This window comes from Coregonus clupeaformis, unplaced genomic scaffold (genome assembly GCF_020615455.1).
Source record: "Coregonus clupeaformis isolate EN_2021a unplaced genomic scaffold, ASM2061545v1 scaf0137, whole genome shotgun sequence".
Lineage (NCBI taxonomy): Eukaryota > Metazoa > Chordata > Actinopteri > Salmoniformes > Salmonidae > Coregonus > Coregonus clupeaformis.
The window spans coordinates 527,252-548,516 of record NW_025533592.1 but is presented as its reverse complement, the minus strand read 5'-3'; the positions used below and the strand labels follow the sequence as shown (position 1 = coordinate 548,516).

The 21,265-nt window shown below is 42.7% G+C and overlaps 1 protein-coding gene across 5 annotated transcripts in view; it reads left to right on the top strand.

Annotated features, from left to right (window-relative positions):
- The first annotated feature begins 4,716 nt into the window (after window positions 1-4,716).
- LOC121539399 (arf-GAP with SH3 domain, ANK repeat and PH domain-containing protein 2-like) overlaps window positions 4,717-21,265 on the top strand; it is a 110,353-nt gene continuing 93,804 nt past the window's right edge. For all 5 annotated transcript variants that reach the window (XM_041847879.2, XM_041847878.2, XM_041847877.2 and 2 more), the window contains exon 1: window positions 4,717-5,299. In XM_041847879.2, the coding sequence (XP_041703813.2) occupies window positions 5,174-5,299 (126 nt within the window). In that variant the 5' untranslated portion in view covers window positions 4,717-5,173. The remainder of the gene's footprint in view (window positions 5,300-21,265) is intronic.

The following is a 21,265-nucleotide window of genomic DNA, read 5'->3' as shown; positions in this document are numbered from 1 at the left end:
GACTCAAATCCTGCAGTGCAGACGTGACCCCCTGCTTAAGTCAGTACATGTCCAGGCCCGTCTGAAGTTTGCTAGAGTGCATTTGGATGATCCAGAAGAGGATTGGGAGAATGTCATATGTCATATGGTCAGATGAAACCAAAATAGAACTTGTCGTGTTTGGAGGACAAAGAATGCTGAGTTGCATCCAAAGAACACCATACCTACTGTGAAGCATGGGGGTGGAAACATCATGCTTTGGGGCTGTTTTTCTGCAAAGGGACCAGGACGACTGATCCGTGTAAAGGAAAGAATGAATGGGGCCATGTATCATGTGATTTTGAGTGAAAACCTCCTTCCATCAGCAAGGGCATTGAAGATGAAACGTGGCTGGGTCTTTCAGCATGACAATGATCCCAAACACACCACCCGGGCAACGAAGGAGTGGCTTCGTAAGAAGCATTTCAAGGTCCTGGAATGGCCTAGCCAGTCTCCAGATCTCAACCCCATAGAAAATCTTTGGAGGGAGTTGAAAGTCCGTGTTGCCCATCGACAGCCCCAAAACATCACTGCTCTAGAGGAGATCTGCATGGAGGAATGGGCCAAAATACCAGCAACAGTGTGTGAAAACCTTGTGAAGACTTACAGAAAACGTTTGACCTGTGTCATTGCCAACAAAGGGTATATAACAAAGTATTGAGAAACTTTTGTTATTGACCAAATACTTATTTTCCACCATAATTTGCAAATAAATTCATAAAAAATCCTACAATGTGATTTTCTGGATTTTTTTTCCTCATTTTGTCTGTCATAGTTGACGTGTACCTATGATGAAAATTACAGGCCTCTCTCATCTTTTTAAGTGGGAGAACTTGCACAATTGGTGGCTGACTAAATACTTTTTTTCCCCACTGTACATATATGGACAAGCAATGACAGAGCGGCATGGACTAAGATACAGTAGAATATTATAGAATAGAATGCAGTATATACATATGAGATGAGTAGTGCAAGATATGTAAACATTATTAAAGTGACTAGTGTTCCATTTCTTAAAGTGGCCAGTGATTTCAATAGGCAGCAGCAGCCTCTTAATGTGCTAGTGATGGCTATTTAACAGTCTGATGGCCTTGAGATAGAAGCTGTTTTTCATTCTCTCGGTCCCAGCTTTGATGCACCTGTACTGACCTCGCCTTCTGGATGATAGCGGGGTGAACAGGCAGTGGCTCGGGTGGTTGATGTCCTTGATGATCTTTTTGGCCTTCCTGTGACATCGGGTGTTGTATGCGTCTTGGAGGGCAGGTTCGGCAGACCACACCACCCTCTGGAGATTACCATTGCTTTGGCATGATGTTAGTTTCCCATAACAAGGAAGTGCCAAGTCAATGAAACTACATAGGATGTGTGGGGTTTCTCTGACCAGAATCAGAAGATAGAGTGTACCAGAACCCCACCCTATGGGTCGGCCTTTTCAATGTAGGACACAATGGTAATCATGAACATCCTTGCCAAGAGACCTTTAATCCAGAATTATGTCTACTTTTGGCTACTGTCCTGTGAGTCTGCAGCTGTCTTTGGATCCTGTGTAAGAAATACTTTATACTGTATGAATGTGAATTATGTATCTCTACACTGCAGTATGATCCAATGCTAAATGTCACTCGATTATTCATCTCATTTTGAAAGAAGAAAGCTGTTTGGCATACACTATGATGTCAAATGAAATGCAGAATTAAGGGATTGTTGAACTTGTGTTAGGTGCATTCTAATTTCAAAGAAGCTCTCCTCCAGCAGTGCCAATACCTTTATGTCATGCATGGATATCTGCAATAACAAACACATTTGGCTTTCATATTTAATATTCAGCGAGCCTGATATTTTGATTATTCTCTGGTCCGGCAGAGGATGTCCACTGACTAATAAACAAGCTTGTTTTCAATTTATTAGGCAGACTGACAGCTTCTGATTTGGAAGCTCTTCATTTTTTAATTGTTTTATTTAACCATTATTTATACAGGTTTTTCTCTTTAAGATAAAATCTATTTTTCAAGAAAGACCTAGGCCAACAGCAGCAGGGGGAACAAAGTTTCAGACAAAACAACTTACATACACTAACACAACATTGAACAAAATGTACAACAATTACATATAACGTAAAGAAACACAAATGTCATAACTAAAAAACAGCTGTCCTAAAGACAATTACACTCTTCTATGATATTTACATCGACCAGGTGTTTAAACTCCACCAGCATGACTAGATCATCACATTTAAAAAAGCATTGGCAACAACTCGGCTGTAAAAACCAACAACATAACATTGAGGCATCACAATATGGATACTGGTTTTAATCCAAGACTATATGTACATCCCACTGGTCACACACTGGTTGAATCAACGTTGATTCTATGTCATTTCAATGAAATTACATTAAACAAACTTGGAATAGATGTTGAATTGACACCTGTGCCCAGTGGGATGTTATGTTGGCTAAAATAAAAGTCTGTCCTAACTTTTGATGGGCACAGTGGATAATCATCCAGGGCCCAGAGTTTCCCAGTCAGGTCATGTGGTCATGAGAACCCCTAGCCCATACAGAGCGGAGTGAATGATGATCCTTTCAATCACGTCCCAGAGAGTGACCATGTGCAACAATGTGAAAACATGTTATTAATCAAGGTGGGATGTGGCTACCTTTGGCCTCAGTGCTGTAACTCTGGCTGGCAGATGTTCATTGGGAGTGTGCTTATTTCATTCCAACGCCTCATCACCAGTGAGGGCCAGCCCGAGCCTCCACACTATCAACTAGTTCATTTAGCAGCATGTTGAGAGGCGTTGCCCAGCTAACATAATGTGTTGAATGCAGCCCAGTGTTGTGATTTAAAGGCTGCTCGGGGTTCCAGCCTGCCGCTGGGTCTCTATTTATAAACGGTGGCGGCCCCGCCGAGGTTGAATGAACCAAGGAACGTCAGCAGATTCTTCATCACAAAGCCCAGGAAATACACAAGCGTACTGGGAGCTGAGTGAATCGCTCCTTCAAGCTCCCTCTGAAAGCTACAGCGTGGGAGAGACTTTTAAAACGCCTCACTGTACAATGATGGAGTGGGTTTTTTCTACTTCTCAACAGTGTTTGGGAAGCAATAGGAAAGTTTAATATCTATTTCTGGCTGTACTTCCCATGAGGATACTCTGCTCACTGTATCATGGCAGTACTAATAGGACTAGATATAATTGGTGTATGCTCTTCTAGTAACGTGCACAGAGATAGAGATAATAGTCCTCCACTAAATTATCATTTAAATTAGTATTTTGTTCCGACGCAGCAGGGTGCAATGCTAGCATTGCCATAGTAGAAACTCCTTGTCAGTGTTAACATTAGTTGTATGAATGCTTCTTACAATGGGAGTCTGCCTTCCCTCCATGACCAAAGGTGGACAGAGAGAGGAGGCAACAAACATGATGAGGAAGTGAACTGGAAGTGATCATCGTGTCATAAGAACCAAAAGTGTTCAGGTGAAGTCCCGAGGGCTCTCTGTCTCGGTCTGCCTGCCTGCCTATCTGTCTGTCTATCGGTCTTTCGTTCTCTCTACATCTCTCTCAATCTGTCTCCTTCTCCTCTTGGTGAATAAGGCCTACTGAAATGACAGAAGGAGTCAATCAGGATTAAGGCTTTTACATTACAAAGTTGAAGTTGACCTGCTCTCCGGAGCCCTACAGGAAGAAAGCAACAAGTTAGTGTTATCATACATTCTACAATTAAATAATAATGAAATGAGATGACTATTTTCTCTTGATATAGCAACATCAAAAGGAGTCTCTTCGGATAAAGACTCAAATATGCATGTTCTGTATTCAACACTGTATTCAAAGAGATCATGTTTTCCCCAAACATAAAAAGTATCTACATTTTTAACCACCAAACAGCATGGAAAATATGGTGATGTAGCCTAACCCTTTTGCAAATGCACCATAAAATAATTAATAGTGCACTCTCTAGTGACTTTCCAAGACTTTGAAAGTCAAGCTGTTGTTAATAATTATTTTTATTTCCGCAAGCTTTCATTTTATAGTCCATTTAGGTGGCAGGTAGCCTAGTGCAGTGGCTCCCAACCTTTTTCGGTTACTGTACCACCAACTGAATTGTGCCCTGCCTGGAGTATCCCTGAAGTACCCCCTCATGTGCATTTTACCAGTAGGCCTATGGTGTCATGAGTCTTTTCAAGTACCCCCTGTTTATGGGCCAAGTACCCCCAGGGGACATAGTACCCCTGGTTGGGAACCATTGGCCTAGTGGTTAAGAGTGTTGGGCCAGTCACCAAAAGGTCACTGGTTTGAATCGCTGAGTCCACTGGGTGAAAAACCTGTCAATGTGCCGCTGAGCAAGGGACTTAATTGCTCCTGTAAGTTGCTCTGGATAAGATCTTCTGATAAATGACAAAAAAATGTAATTGACTGAAGTAGGTCAAAACAAGAAATTAACTGTAATTTCGTGTGTGTAGGAATTAAGAAAATAGATCTTGATCTGACTCAGTTTAATCTTAAAATTGATGGAAACATAATAATGAACAGATTCAGTATTATTTCATTAGGCTATTTCAGCAAGTTACCTTAAAAAACCTCTGGATGCCGCTGTAAGGGATGACAGAGACCACGCCTTCCATCGACTCTGATTGGGTCAAATGTACCAGCTGGTGATCTCCATTGGATAGCGCACATCCATTGAATCCCTCCGTCACCTTAGTCAATTTCTGCGCTTTCATTGGAACGCCTTGTTGTTTCCCATGCTTGGAAAGAAGTTCACAGGCTTTATCTGAGGTTCGGAAGAGAGAGGGCACCGCCAGAAGAGAAAATCGTATAAACTTAATATTTTTGGATTTCCCTGCAAATCGAGTGGGACCCGCCAAATTGACGGGGAAGGATAGGTTTTAGAGCAGTGACTGCGAGCCATCTGGAATCCGAAAGGCTACGGCAGCAGCTGAGTTACAATCAATCATGCGCGCAACATTGTTGCAGTGAGCTTGTGTGTTGTGACTGCTCGAGCGCGAACAAGGGAACAGGACACATCCAGCAATGGTTTACATCAGAGCATTTTATCAGACTTTTCTATTGTAAACGTAAACTTTTCTCATATTCGAATTAAATCCCGGGTGTTTAACAGGAAGGAATACAATACATTTTCTAAAAGGATAAAGTATGCCGGACCAAATTACAGTGTCCGAGTTCATGGCGGAGACAAATGAAGATTATAAAGCGCCAACGGCTTCAAACTTCACTACTAGAATGTCCCACTGTAGGAATACCGTGACTGCTTTGGAGGAGGTGAGTGGTGCAGTGAATTCAAAAGCCTATAGGCTACTTCAAGGTCCACATTCGGTAGCATCACTGGACACGTCGGAGGTTATAATGCATTACTTAAACCTAGTTGTAGCACCTATGTCGGCTATAAAGGTACCATAAACTAACTGACAAGATGCTGTATAATCACAGTAGGCTTTTTTATTAATGGTTGGGCGTTTTCATCAAGCACTAGAGCCATTTGCTCTGCATTGTTCTCATACACAGAGGAAAGTGGAACCTGTTTTCTCCAATTAGGCTACTAATCGTCATTGATTTTACACCGTTCTGATGTTGTTGCTACTATGTACAGAATAGAATAATAGTCACGTAGTTTTATTGGATAATAGAACTGCGTAATCGGTATTAGCCTCTTTGTTTACTTGGGAAATCCCCTTTTGACCATTAGTTTACAATCAACGATTTAAAAAACGAATCTCTTGGCCCTGATGACACATATAACAATATCCAGAGTTTGCCAGGAAAACATGGACAGCTCAATGGAAACAGTTATATCATGCAAACAATGGCTCTACATTTCTTTTCTTTTTTTTTACATTATTATTATTATTATTTAATTTTTTTACAATTGAATGTCTATTGAGGAATAGAAGAGCATTGCATTGAATGTGGCACCTGTTTAAAAAAATCGGTCTTTATTTTGCATCAGTAGGCCACGCCCGAGAATAGGACTTTTCCTGTGGTTTATAGATGGGTGAGCTTTGCCCCAGTATCTGTGTGCTTAAAGAGGTCTCTAACGCACAGATACCCGGGCAGGTAAGCTTCATCAAACTTGCAGGTCGTTATAAGAAAGAACACTTCCGCTTTGTTCTACGAAAACCCACCCCCAGCACCTAACCCTATACAGCCTAATGAGAGCACTGACTGAGCATTTCCGACATGGGAATCTACGCACCACATACTGTGTATGCTCCACTTCCACATATTACTAATCATATCAACCATTCTATGTTGTGTATGAAATACCCTGTCATGAACAGATAAAGATGTCATCCGTAAATGCAACATTACATAGCAGTCATGTGTTGGGATAATACTGACTGGCAGTCAAAGGAGACCCACCTAAGCCCTTGATCATGTCCCAAATCTGCTTTATTGCCATCATTTGCATGCAAGGTGTGCTGCTTACCTCCATCCATATTCATGCATGTCAAGATGTAGTTAATTCAGGGAGGAAATGCTGCAGGAGGGGCTGTAGGTTCATGCTAAACAAAGGTAGTCAGTTTGTCCTCCTCATGCATACTTACAGACAGTATCTCCTTATAAAAAAATGTACATTAGGTCTACTTACCACTATGTTTAGCCAACTATACAACGTTTCTATCAATAGCTTGCAAAGTAAACATTATCAGCTAACAGTACATTGGTAAATGCGTCCTTCTGCTGCTTGACAGGGGGAGCCCACAATGGATGGGACACTAACCTAAACCCCTCATACTTGTCAGGTATAGTTCACTTTTATTTTATATCAGTCAAATATTCAATTAATGGTCACCAATATTGACAGATATCTTGAGGCTACCCTTACATAGCTAGAATGACATTATCAATTGATGTTTACTGATCATGAAAGCATGCAGTTACTTGCTGTATAATTTTGATGAATGTGCGCAATTTTGCATGGAATAATCTGACATTTCTAGTTCTGACTAAAGAAAGTATTCACACCGCTTGACTTTTTTCTACATTTTGTTGTGTTACATCCTGAATTTAAAATGGATTCATTTGAGATTTGTTGTCACTGGCCTACACACAATACCCCATAATATCAAAGTGGAATTATGTTTTTTGAAAATGAAAAGCTGAAATGTCTTGCGTCAATAAGTATTCAAACCCTTTGTTATGGCAAGCCTAAATAAGTTCAAGAGTAACAATTAGCTTAAGTCACATAATAAGTTGCATGGACTCACTCTTTGTGCGATAATAATGATTAACGTGATTTTTAAATGACTACCTCATCTCTGTACCCCACACATACAGATAATTGTATGGTCTCACAGTCGAGCAGTGAATTTAAAACACAGATTCAACCACAAAGACCAGGGAGGTTTTCCAATGCCTCGCAAAGAAGGGCACCTATTGGTAGATGGGTAAAAAATAAAAAAGCAGACATTGAATATCCCTTTGAGCATGGTGAAGTTATTAATTACACTTTAGATGGTGTATCAATACACCCAGTCCATAGAAAGATACAGGTGTCCTTCCTAACTTAGTAGCCGGAGAGGAAGGAAACCTTCCCAAGTTCTCTCACGTCACCCCGCTCCTCCGCACACTCCACTGGCTTCCAGTTGAAGCTCGCATCTGCTACAAGACCATGGTGCTTGCCTACGGAGCTGTGAGGGGAACAGCACCTCCGTACCTTCAGGCTCTTATCAGTCCCTACACCCAAACGAGGGCATTGCGTTCATCCACCTCTGGCCTGCTGGCCCCCTTACCTCTGCGGAAGCACAGTTCCCGCTCAGCCCAGTCAAAACTGTTCGCTGCTCTGGCACCCCAATGGTGGAACAAGCTCCCTCACGACGCCAGGACAGCGGAGTCACTCACCACCTTCCGGAGACACTTGAAACCCCACCTCTTTAAGGAATACCTGGGATAGGATAAAGTAATCATTCTACCCCCCCTTACATTGTAAAGTGGTTATCCCACTGGCTATAAGGTGAATGCACCAATTTGTAAGTCGCTCTGGATAAGAGCGTCTGCTAAATGATGTAAATGTAAATGAAACTGCTCAGGGATTTCACCATGAGGCCAATAGTGACTTTAAAACAGTTACAGAGTGTAATGGCTGTAATAGGAGAAAACTGAGAATGGATCAACATTGTAGTTACTCCACAATACTAACCTAATTGACAGAGTGAAAAGAAGGCCTGTACAGAATAAAAAAGCATAGTGGTAGCTGTATCATGTTATGGCTATGCTTGGGATCGTTAAGGACTGGGGAGTTTTTCAGGATAAAAAAAGAAATGGAATGGAGGTAAGCGCAGGTAAAATCAGAGAGGAAAACCTGGTTCAGTCTGCTTTCCACCAGACACTGCGAGATTAATTCACCTTTTAGCAGGACAATAACCTAAAACACAAGGCCAAATCTACACTGGAGTTGCTTACCAAGAAGACAGTGAATGTTCCTGAGTGGCCAAGTTACAGTTTTGACTTAAAGCTACTTGAAAATCTATGGCAAGACCTGAAAATGGTTGACTAGCAATGATCAACAACCAATTTGGCAGAGCTTGCCCCCCAGGAGCCAAATCGAACGCTCTGCACCGTATTGTAACATTTTATTGATAACGACCTATAGCCTTTAGCCTGTAGGTAAGTGTTCAGATCTGGTTATGGTTGTTTTGTAGCTGTTCCTCCTTGTGGTCAGCTCTGCCCTAAACATTCACATGGTCTCTCAACAGTATCTTGGAGAGAGTGGGTCTGTGTGGAAACCATGCTGTTAATTTATTTTTTACGTTGATCTTTCCTCACTGTGGCAGGGAAAACACAAGGCCAATTGTTGTAAGGATAACAAGGCCTCACGTGTGTTTGCCCAATTAGACTGTGAACACTTCCACATATCGTGTCCAGGCAGCTGCCTGGACTCAGAAATACACTCACAAGGTGCCTTGGATTGCAGCAGTGCTTTTGAACAGGACAGTGTCATTTCTAGACACATTTTTCTTCTTATTGCTCTAGTATTGTTTTTATGAACTATAAACAAATGCCAACCATATTTGATTAATCCAACTGATTTAAGGAGGTGGAAGGTGACGTGGGGTTTCTTGTTGTGTGTGTGGGAAGTAGGCTAATCATGCCTGTCAATGGACACTGGGCACTGTCAATCAGAGAAGCAACAACCTATTAAAATGTAATGAGGTAAACAGACAATTCCTATTCCTCCCTCCTTGTTGGTGGCTAAACGATAAATATATGTTTTATTTTCTGTATACACTAAAGGCTTTCACATGGGCATTAGGCTACATCCCTGTTTATAGAGTGCACCAAGGAGATCTAATGGGGCTGTTTTGGATTCACAGCATTGTACTGATTCTGTGACTAGAGAATTGTGTCTTGCTTTAAAATTGCTAGCATCTCCATTTTCCCCTTGAAGTGACAGTTGAGGACTGTCTAAATGTAACCTACTCAAGTCTGTATTTCAGCATTGAAAAATGTCGACAGTGCAGCAGATGTTTCGCAATAGAAAAACCATTGCCATTTCAGTTTTGATAATTGTCAGCTTGGTGTTTAGGCCTACATATTTTGGCATCCACGTTTTGCTTTCACATTAAACTAGGGACTTTTGTGCTAAGGCTGTACTAATTGGAGTGAGATATTTAATTGTGGGAGGGGTGCGATTAGTGTGAATATCTGTGGATCCAGATGGCATGAGGTCTGCTTCACGTGGGCTGATTCCAGTCCTATGTGATGATAGCTTGTCTCGAATGAGTGCTCTGGAATGAGTGATGTACTCACCCTTCATCCTCAGACTGGACTGATGGCATTGATCGGGTCTGTTCAGATGAGCCCGCTATCCCCACAGTGTAGCACAGAGGGAGACACACTATCTAGGAGACACTACCACTCCCAGGGCTTAATGGGACCTAGTCTGTTGTGTGATTATTTCTACATAAACCAATTACAGTGGACATAACGTTAATTAGGCTTGTGGCTGTAAAACCTTTGTCTCTCATCTCCAAATAAATGGGCTTAATGTGTCCAGCAGAGGTGGAGACACTAAAAGAGTTACTCGGAATACCGTGGCGTGAAAACCACAACTATAAAAACCAGTTGGTCCTCTAAGAGGATGTTTGTGCCTTGTGTCATTAACCCCCCTCTGGGTTGCTGTAAAACGAGCCATTCACAGGACGTTAGGGTGTTGACTTAGCACTGAGGTCAAATGGCACTCACTCTAATGCCTTTAGAAACTAAAAAATATGTCAAACCCCCTCCCACTCGAGAATGGCACAGACAGACACCCTCATTTAGTATATTTGGAGCAGTCAAGCCCCAGTCTTGGCATTGCCCCCGGCAGCAGAATGAAGAGCTTGTGGGATCAACACCAATAGGTTACACTCATTCGTCTGATTGATCATGCCTCCACCCCCCCCAGATCTGGCTCAGAGGGAGAGACGTATTTTTCGGATAAGTTTATATTCCCTTCACTAATGGCTTTTGTTCAATTACGCTCCCATTTAACTGCTATGGCAAGGGTTCAAGGCAGGAGCGTTTGTATGTCAGACTAGAGGCACTGGCAGAGCAGCTTTGCTTTTGGCCACAGTCACAATGTGGACGAAGCTTAAGGTACTAAATTGCTGGTCTGACTGACTATCAGCGTTGAACAACGGATGAGTAATCAATAGAGCTTTGATATGACTGTTCTAGTTCTTTTTGTTTTATGGAACTTCAGCAGTCAGCCATCTCTGATTTATGGGATGCAAACAAACTGTGCAGTTTCCTACTCAAAGGTACATGTGTGTTACAGGGTAGCACCTCAGAGTGTGAAACCCACACGTGTTACATAAACGGTGCATATCCTTTGTGTTGGCCTGTAAATTGGATGATGTTTCATGTGTCCTGACTGCACCCATTGTGCAAACACGGGCCTTCCTTTCCCAGAGAAACATTCCTGGAATCTGAGCATGGCAGTGGCCCAAGATCACAATAGGGGGTCCAATGATGGACCAGCAAGGCTCATTGAATCTGTCTCTCTCCTCCATACATGCTGCTAATTCTTCTCAGTTGAATCATGGACATTTATAGCCAGCATTTTGCATGGATTCTTTTTGTCGTCCTGTACATACATTCCTGCACCTTCTGGATATTTTATCCCGGCATGTTGTCTAACTGCATGGTTCTGGTGAGGCATGTTGTCTAACTGCATGGTTCTGATGAGGCATGTTGTCTAACTCCATGGTTCTGGTGAGGCATGTTGTCCAACTGCATGGTTCTGGTGAGGCATGTTGTCTAACTGCATGGTTCTGGTGAGGCATGTTGTCCAACTGCATGGTTCTGGTGAGGCATGTTGTCTAACTGCATGGTTCTGGTGAGGCATGTTGTCTAACTGCATGGTTCTGGTGAGGCATGTTGTCTAACTGCATGATTCTGGTGAGGCATGTTGTCTAACTGCATGATTCTGGCGAGGCATGTTGTCCAACTGCATGGTTCTGTATGGAGATTATTGGGAAGTATCAGGGGAATGTAAGTGGTGTCCTGGAATTCGGGGCAACTGTTGGCACCAGCCAGAATCTCTGTATTGAGTCCGTTCTATGTTCCTGGTTAAAATTGAGGAAGTGGTCTCCACTCCATACTTGGTGGTTTCTAATTGAATTCCCCAAAACGGATTAACTTCTTTAGGAAAACAGCCATAGTGTTAGAATCAAACATAATTATTAGGGCTCCCGAGTGGCGCAGTGGTCTAAGGTACTGCATCTCAATGCTAGAGGCATTAATACAGACCCTGGTTCAATTCCAGGCTGTATCACAACCCGACCGTGATTGGGAGTCCCATGTTGTCATCAAGAGTAAAATAAAAAAGTATTTTCCAAGCTACACACAATATTTTGTGTTTTACATTTTTGCCGTGGAAAAAATATTGCGATACTGGTATTGTTACAGCCCTATTCATGGCCTTGAAACATCATTTCAGACCCACTTTTCAAACCCTCTCCAATTGTTCCGACTTGTGGTCCCTCTTTGCGTACTGAGAAATGGATGCAACTGATATCCTTTATAAAAGATTATATCAATAACCTAGCTTCCAGCCACCCCAGGCTGATCCACTCTGCGGTGTGTAATATGAAGGCTTAACAGCAATATACTCCTGACCGTATCTACAGACAAATAGTAATAGGTTTTCTCATGGAGCCTACAACCCTGTTCCCTCTAGATAAGCAGCCTGATGGTGTGTCTGACAACCATTCATTACGTGTAGTGGTTGTGTTCCCGGGCCAGTGGAAGGCGTAGTCTCATCCACTCAGAGATTCCTGGGCATAGTCCGTGGGAACCGCCAGGCTGGACTGGAGTGAGCACCTGTGGCGCACAATAGGTGTCATGGAGGAAAGTTTTAACAAGGCCTCAGACACAAGGATGAAGTATTCAGAGACAATCAATGAGTAATTAGTGAGCTGCCCAGACTGCCAGCCACCTTGGCCTGCATCCTCTTAAGGAGCTTATTATACTCACTGTAATTGAAATTATTTCGCTGGCAGAATCACCACCCTTGGATACTGTCCCAATCAATTTGGGGCTCCCCCTGGTGACCCTGGGCTGTTGGGATTCAATATTCCCCCCCACCACGGCCACGACAAAGGATCATCCATCGGAGTAAGGGGGTGTGAGGAAATCTTGTTAATAGGGCGGTGCGTGGGGCATTGATCAGAGAGAGGGGTCAGGAGTGCACCGGCCTTTGTTGGGCGTGGGGTTACAGGGGAGTGTGGAGGCCCACTGTCAGGGGGCCTGTCACAGATTGCCATGGACAGCTCCTTTTTAAGGCCAGTGTTCACTTTCAGGCGGTGCCTCTTCATTAATGAACTCCCTCATCAGTGGCGACCCGTCATTCAGGGCAGGTGGGGCCCCACAATTTTTGAAAATATATATTTATATAAAAAATACATATTTTCTTTTGGGGGGGGGGTTGCCTGTTTTGCATGTTATTTTGCCATTAAAACGTGTCATATCAGTTTGCAAACAATTTTTTTTTTATATTTTAAATCATAATAAAGCCGCATACAACATGGTCTCTTTTTTGCTTTCTTGAGTAAGGCAGCTCCAAAATGCAGGTGTTTCAGCCTAGCTCAGTGCTTTCTGTGGTGGTGGGGCAGCCTGTGGAAAATATGGAGCGTAGCTGTTGGTAATGTTCTCTAGTTGCGCTGTGATTAGCTCAGTGTTCTGTCACTCGTGGGGACAGTAGTCACAGCCAAGTCTAAGGGTAGAGCTCGAAAATTCAAGCCCCTTGGGTGCCGCCATAGAGTTACATTAGAAGTGCCCATCCAAGAAGGCTCAAGGTCATAGGGCACAGATAAAATGACATCAAATCACGTTATATCTACAGTAGCTTTGATTGGACTGATCATGTCAACATCATATTTTCAAAATCTTAGCTAGCAGTCATCATCATGAATCAAGTCGACAATCTACTGGCAAATCCTCTGTCCTCACATGTGGTGGATATCCTTAATGTCCTTCCTCATACTACTTCCATTTGCTAAGCAGGTCTGCCTCCCTGGAGAGTTGGGAAATGCACAATGTACCCATTCTTTCCACATTTTGTAAAGCTGAAAAACCCTACAGAAATGTGCAGAGAGATTTAAACTGTTCCCCGAGGGGCACAAACTTTATTTTTAATACAGCTGAATGTATTATGCCGCTGCCTAACGTGGTTCTGTCACAGTACCTCTCTTCACATTGTCTTAGTACTCCTGGAGACAGGACTTAAGTTGGAGCAGAATCCTTAAAAGTAATTAAAAGTCCTGAAAGAATTCAAAGGAGCTTTCTTTAGATAAGGATATTTCATTCCTTTTCATAGCAGATACACGCATCCACTCATGCACTTATATCCCTTCCGCAGCACACTGGACCATATGTTTTCCAAAGTCACCAGTTGATCCTTTCCAGGTGAAGGCAGGGTCTCACTCAGTGTCCCTCAAACCTCCTCAATGTTGCTATAGTATGCAACTATAGCAGTTTACTTTTGGCATTGCTAAGTTTCTGCCATGAGGCCTACACATTGGTAAATACCAGCAGGCCAGAAACTATGTTTACGCTGACTGGATGTTTTTTCGGGGGCTAGAAACATTTGGTCCTAATTTACAAACCCCTCCCTCACGCTGAGCTTTCATCAGTCCCCTGCTAATTTATCAACTTAGTTAAGTACTTGCTTATTAAGTCAAACAGACTCCTTAAAATGGTGCTGTCAGGTCTCTTTCCTGATTTCCCCCCTATGTAGTTCAAAAGCTCTCTTTTCATTTGAAGCTTGACATTTGTATTCTCAGTTGGTATACTCAGGGCGTAATCAAATCCTGAATGTCCAGTTCAACAGTTGCTCATCGTACAGCCTACCAGAATATGCCCACTGAGAGTGGATGCGAGTCACTGTGTCACACCAACCAATGGTCTTGAGTGTGATTCAGTAAAAGTGTACTGCACCCTTGGGGATTGGCCAAGCTCTCCATTTGTCTTTATTTGACATTTTTACCTTCTAATCACTCTTAATGAACAATCATTGAAGTTCCACTTCAAATCAAATCAAATTTTATTTGTCACATGCGCGGAATACAACAGGTGTAGTAGACCGTACAGTAAAATGCTTACTTACAAGCCCTTAACCAACAATGCAGTTTTAAGAAAAATAAGTGTTAAGTAAACAATAGATAAGTAAAAAATAAAAGCAGTAAAATAACAGTAAAAATAACAGTAGCGAGGCTATATACAGGGGCTACCGGTACAGAGTCAATGTGCGGGGGCACCGGTTAGTTGAGGTAATTGAGGTAATATGTACAGTGAGGGAAAAAAGTATTTGATCCCCTGCTGATTTTGTACATTTGCCCACTGACAAAGACATGATCAGTCTATAATTTTAATGGTAGGTTTATTGAACAGAGACAGAATAACAAAAAAAATCCAGAAAAACGCATGTCAAAAATGTTATAAATTGATTTGCATTTTAATGAGGGAAATAAGTATTTGACCCCTCTGCAAAACATGACTTAGTACTTGGTGGCAAAACCCTTGTTGGCAATCACAGAGGTAAGACGTTTCTTGTAGTTGGCCACCAGGTTTGCACACATCTCAGGAGGGATTTTGTCCCACTCCTCTCTGCAGATCTTCTCCAAGTCATTAAGGTATCGAGGCTGACGTTCACGGCGTAGTGTGTTACCAATTGTTTTCTTGGTGACTATGGTCCCAGCTGCCTTGAGATCATTGACAAGATCCTCCCGTGTAGTTCTGGGCTGATTCCTCACCGTTCTCATGATCATTGCAACTCCACGAGGTGAGATCTTGCATGGAGCCCCAGGCCGAGGGAGATTGACAGTTATTTTGTGTTTCTTCCATTTGCGAATAATCGCACCAACTGTTGTCACCTTCTCACCAAGCTGCTTGGCGATGGTCTTGTAGCCCATTCCAGCCTTGTGTAGGTCTACAATATTGTCCCTGACATCCTTGGAGAGCTCTTTGGTCTTGGCCATGGTGGAGAGTTTGGAATCTGATTGATTGATTGCTTCTGTGGACAGGTGTCTTTTATACAGGTAACAAGTTGAGATTAGGAGCACTCCCTTTAAGAGTGTGTTCCTAATCTCAGCTCGTTACCTGTATGAAAGACACCTGGGAGCCTGAAATCTTTCTGATTGAGAGGGGGTCAAATACTTATTTCCCTCATTAAAATGCAAATCAAATTATAACATTTTTGACATGCGTTTTTCTGGATTTTTTTGTTGTTATTCTGTCTCTCACTGTTCAAATAAACCATTAAAATTATAGACTGATCATTTCTTTGTCAGTGGGTAAACATACAAAATCAGCAGGGGATCAAATACTTTTTTCCCTCACTGTAGGTAGAGTTAAAGTGACTATGCATAGATAATAAACAGAGAGTAGCAGCAGCGTAAAAGAGGGGGAGGAGGGAGGGGGGTGACAATGCAAATAGTCTGGGTAGCCATATGATTAGCTGTTCAGGAGACTTATGGTTTGGGGGTAGAAGCTGTTAAGAAGCCTTTTGGACCTAGACTTGGCGCTCCGGTACCACTTGCCGTGTGGTAGCAGAGAGAACAGTTTAAGACTAGGGTGGCTGGAGTCTTTGAGGATCTGAGGACCCATGCCAAATCTTTTCAGTCTCCTGAGGGGGAATAGGCTTTGTTGTGCCCTCTACACGACTGTCTTGGTGTGTTTGGACCTTGATAGTTTGTTGGTGATGTGGACACCAAGGAACTTGAAGCTCTCAACCTGCTCCACTACAGCCCCGTCGATGAGAATGGGGGCGTGCTTGGTCCTTATTTTCCTGTAGTCCACAATCATCTCCTTTTCTTGATCACGTTGTTGTCCTGGCACCATAGGCTGTCTCATCGTTGTCGGTGATCAGGCCTACCATTGTTGTGTCGTCGGCAAACTTAATGATGGTGTTGGAGTCGTGCCTGGCCATGCAGTCATGGAGGGGACTGAGCACGCACCCCTGAGGGGCCCCCATGTTGAGGATCAGCGTTGCAGATGTGTTGTTACCTACCCTTACCACCTGAGGGGCGGCCCGTCAGGAAGTCCAGGATCCAGTTGCAGAGGGAGGTGTTTAGTCCCAGGGTCCTTAGCTTAGTGATGAGCTTTGAGGGCACTATGGTGTTGAAAACTGAGCTGTAGTCAATGAATAGCATTCTCACGTAGGTGTTCCTTTTGTCCAGGTGGGAAAAGGCAGTGTGGAGTGCAATAGAGATTGTGATCCATGACCAGCCTTTCAAAGCACTTTATGGCTACAGATGTGAGTGCTACGGGTCTGTAGTCATTTAGACAGGTTACCTTAGTGTTCTTGGGCACAGGGACTATAGTGGTCTGCTTGAAACATGTTGGTATTACAGACTCAGTCAGGGACAGGTTGAAAATGTCAGTGAAGACAGTTGCCAGTTGGTCAGCGCATGCTCGGTGTACACATCCTGGTAATCCGTCTGGCCCTGCGGCCTTGTGAATGTTGACCTGTTTAAAGGTCTTAGTCACATCAACTACGGAGAGTCCTCACCACTCAGTCACCTCCATCTTCAAGCACATCAGAAAGTATTCACACCCCTTGACTTTTTCCATATTTTGTTGTGTTACAGCCTGAACTAAACATTTATTAAATGTAGATTTATTTTGTCACTGGCCTACACACAATATCCCATAATGTCAAAGTGGAATTATATCTTTTTTTTTTATGAAAAGCTGAAATGTCTTGAGTCAATAAGTATTCAACCCCTTTATGTCAAGTCTAAATAAGTTCAGGAGTAAAAATGTGCTTAACAAGTCACATAATAAGATGCATGGACTCTGTGTGCAATAATAGTGTTTAACATGAATTTTGAATGACTACCTCACAATTATCTGTAAGGTCCCTCAGTCGAGCAGTGAATTTCAAAAACAGATTCAACCAGGAGGTTTTCCAATGCCTTGCAAAGTAGGGCACCTATTGGTAGATGGGTAAAAAAACAAAAAAAAACAGACATTGAACATCCCTTTGAGCATGGTGAAGTTATTAATTACACTTTGGATGGTGTATCAATACACTCAGTCACTACAAAGATACAGGCGTCCTTTCTAACTCAGCAATTTTTTGGCAACAAGGCACTAAAGTAATACTGCAAAAAAATTAGCAAAGTAATTTACTTTTTGTTCTGATTACAAAGTGTTATGTTTTGGGCAAATCCAATACAAGACATTACTGAGTACCACTCTCCATATTTTCAAGCATTGTGGTGGCTGCATCATATTATCAGTATGCTTGTAATTGTTAAGGACTGGGGAGTTAAGAATAAAAAAGAAACAGAATGGAGCTAAGCAAAGTCAAAGTCCTAGAGGAAAACCTGCTTCAGTCTGCTTTCCACCTGACACCGGGAGATTCATTCACCTTTCAGTAGGATAATAATCTAAAACACAAGGCCAAATCTACACTGGAGTTGCTTACCAAGAAGACAGTGAGTCTTCCTGAGTGGCCGAGTTAGAGTTTTGACTTAAACCTCCTTGAAAATCTATATCAAGACCTGAAAATGGTTGTCTAGCAATGATCAACAACCAATTTGACAGAGCTTGAAGAATTTTGAAAAGAATAATGGGCAAATGTTGCACAATCCTGGTGTGGAAATCTCTTAGAGACTTACCCAGAAAGACTCACAGCTGTAATCGCTGCCAAAGGTGATTCAAACATGTATTGACTCCAGAGTGTGAATACTTACAGTATGTAAATGAGATATTTCTGTATTTCATTTTCAATAAATTTGCAAACATTTCTAAAAACATATTTTCACTTTGTCATTATGGCGTATTGTGTGTAGATGGGTGAGAGAAAAAAAATATTTTAATCCATTTTGAATTCAAGCTGTAACACATCGAAATGTGGAATAAATCAAGGGGTATGAATACTTTCTGAAGGCACTGTATGCTCTTCAAGAGGTGATGATATTACAACATAATAGTTAACATTTATTTAACAATCCCTTAAACGGCATGTAGTTGTCAATGATTTTAGCGGAGCTGGGGGCTCCTTGTCCCCCAGCAGCCAAATCGAACACTCTGAACGACCTATAGCCTTTAGCCTGTAGGTAAGTGTTCAGATCTGGCTGTGGTTGTTTTGTAGTAGTTTCTCCTTGTGGTCAGCTCTGTCCTAAACCTTCACATGGTCTATCAACAGTATCTTGGAGAGAGTGGGTCTGTGTGGAAACCATGCTGCGTGTTTTTTTAACTTTCAGAAGGCACTGTATCTTTTCAATCGTTCCATGTAAATCTGTAGTGTTGAGATTAACAGTTCTTCTCACATGGTCTCAAATAGCCACTAAGTGTTGAAAAGCCTAAATCCCTCTGCTTTCCAGGCATGCCACATCTTGTCCAGTGTTCACAGGCAGTGGTGGCTGAAATGAAATCTGAGAATCATCTTGCACCCAAACCCCAAGTGCATTATAACCTGTGAGAATATGTTCAGACTAGACCAACTTGAAAGTTTGTTAACGATGGCTGAAGAAGCCAATCTGCAGTGGGGAATGTTGGTCCTCAGATGTGTGAAAGTGTCCATGACACCCCATTGACCACAAAGGAAGGGGAAATGGCTTTGAAGTGGTCAATTGCAGGGCAGAGGGTCAGTCGGATGACAAGTGGTTTCTCCAGACACAAATGGAGCCATCCATTGATATAGCCTATAGCTACACCAGGGTAGGGCTGGGCGATATGGCCTACAAATCATATCTCAATTTTTTTTCAAACTTATGGTCGATTCACAATATATATCTCGATTTAAAACAAACTAATATTTTCTCTAAATGAGCTTTGCTGTACAATTAAAGGTAAAATACACTGCATTTCAAACAGTCAGCAATAATCAAATGAATTCAGGGCTTGTGAAATCATACCTAGGCTAAATATAAGCCTTCCACAACCATAAGACCCACTAATAATTGAATTATTTTATCTAAATAGTTTAACCTGCTTTTTTGCAATAATCACTGATATGGCTTTCAAGTCTGTCTACGACATGCCTTTAAAAATAATTTTTTTAACCAGAACCATGCATAATGCACATTCACTAATAATGACTAAATTCTTGTTGGAGGCATTATAGAAAATTAACACAGGTCTCATAAACAATCTCTCAAGCACAAGACCACGTGCTCTCAAGCACAAGACCAGACAAGCTAAACACCTTCTTCGCCCGCTTTGAGGATAACACAGTGCCACTGACGAGGCCCACTACCAAGGACTGTGGCCTCTCCTTCTCCATGGCCGACGTGATTAAGACATTTAAGCATGTTAACCCCCGCAAAGCTGCCGGCCCAGACGGCATCCCTAGCCGCATCCTCAGAGCATGCGCAGACCAGCTGGCTGGTGTGTTTACGGACATATTCAATCTCTCCCTTTCCCAGTCGGCTGTTCCCACATGCTTCAAGATGGCCACCATTGTTCCTGTACCCAAGAAAGCAAAGGTAACTGAACTAAATGACTATCGCCCTGTAGCACTCACCTCTGTCATCATGAAGTGCTTTGAGAGACTAGTCAAGGATCATATCACCTCTACCTTACCTGTCACCCTAGACCCACTTCAATTTGCTTACCGCCCCAATAGATCCACAGATGATGCAATCGCCATCACACTGCACACTGCCCCATCCCATCTGGACAAGAGGAATACCTATGTAAGAATGCTGTTCATTGACTATAGCTCAGCATTCAACACCATAGTACCCTCCAAGCTCATCATTAAGGTCGAGGCCCTGGGTCTGAACCCCGCCCTGTGCAACTGGGTCCTGGACTTCCTGACGGGTCACCCCCAGGTGGTGAAGGTAGGAAACAACATCTCCACTTCGCTGATCCTCAACACTGGGGCCCTACAAGGGTGCGTGCTCAGCCCCCTTCTGTACTCCCTGTTCAACCATGACTGCGTGGCCAGGCACGCCTCCAACTCAATCATCAAGTTTGCAGACGACACAACAGTAGTAGGCTTGATTACCAACAATGACGAGACCGCCTACAGGGAGGAGGTGAGGGCTCTGGGAATGTGGTGCCAGGAAAATAACCTCTCACTCAACGTCAACAAAACAAAGGAGATGATCGTGGACTTCAGGAAACAGCAGAGGGTGCATCCCCTATCCACATCGACGGGACCGCAGTGGAGAAGGTGGAAAGCTTCAAGTTCCTTGGCGTACACATCACTGACAAACTGAAATGGTCCACCCACGCAGACAGTGTGGTGAAGAAGGTGCAACAGAGCCTCTTCAACCTCAGGAGGCTGAAGAAATTCGGCTTAGCACCTAAAACCCTCACAAAATTTTACAGATGCACAATTGAGAGCATCCTGTCGGGCTGTATCACCGCCTGGTACGGCAACTGCACTGCCCACAACCGCAGGGCTCTCCAGACATCAGACTGTTAAATAGCCATCGCTAGCACATTAGAGGCTGCTGCTGCCTATTGAAATCACTGGCCACTTTAAGAAATGGAACACTAGTCACTTTAATAATGTTTACATATCTTGCACTACTCATCTCATATGTATATACTGTATTCTATTCTATAATATTATTCTGTATCTTAGTCCATGCCGCTCTGTCATTGCTTGTCCATATATGTATATATTCTTAAATCCCATTCCTTACTAGTTTTGTGTGTATTGGGTATATGATGTGAAATTGTTAGATATTACTTGTTAGATGCACTGTCGGAGCTAGAAGCACAAGCATTTCACTACACCCGCTATAACATCTGCTAAACACGTGTATGTGACAAATAACATTT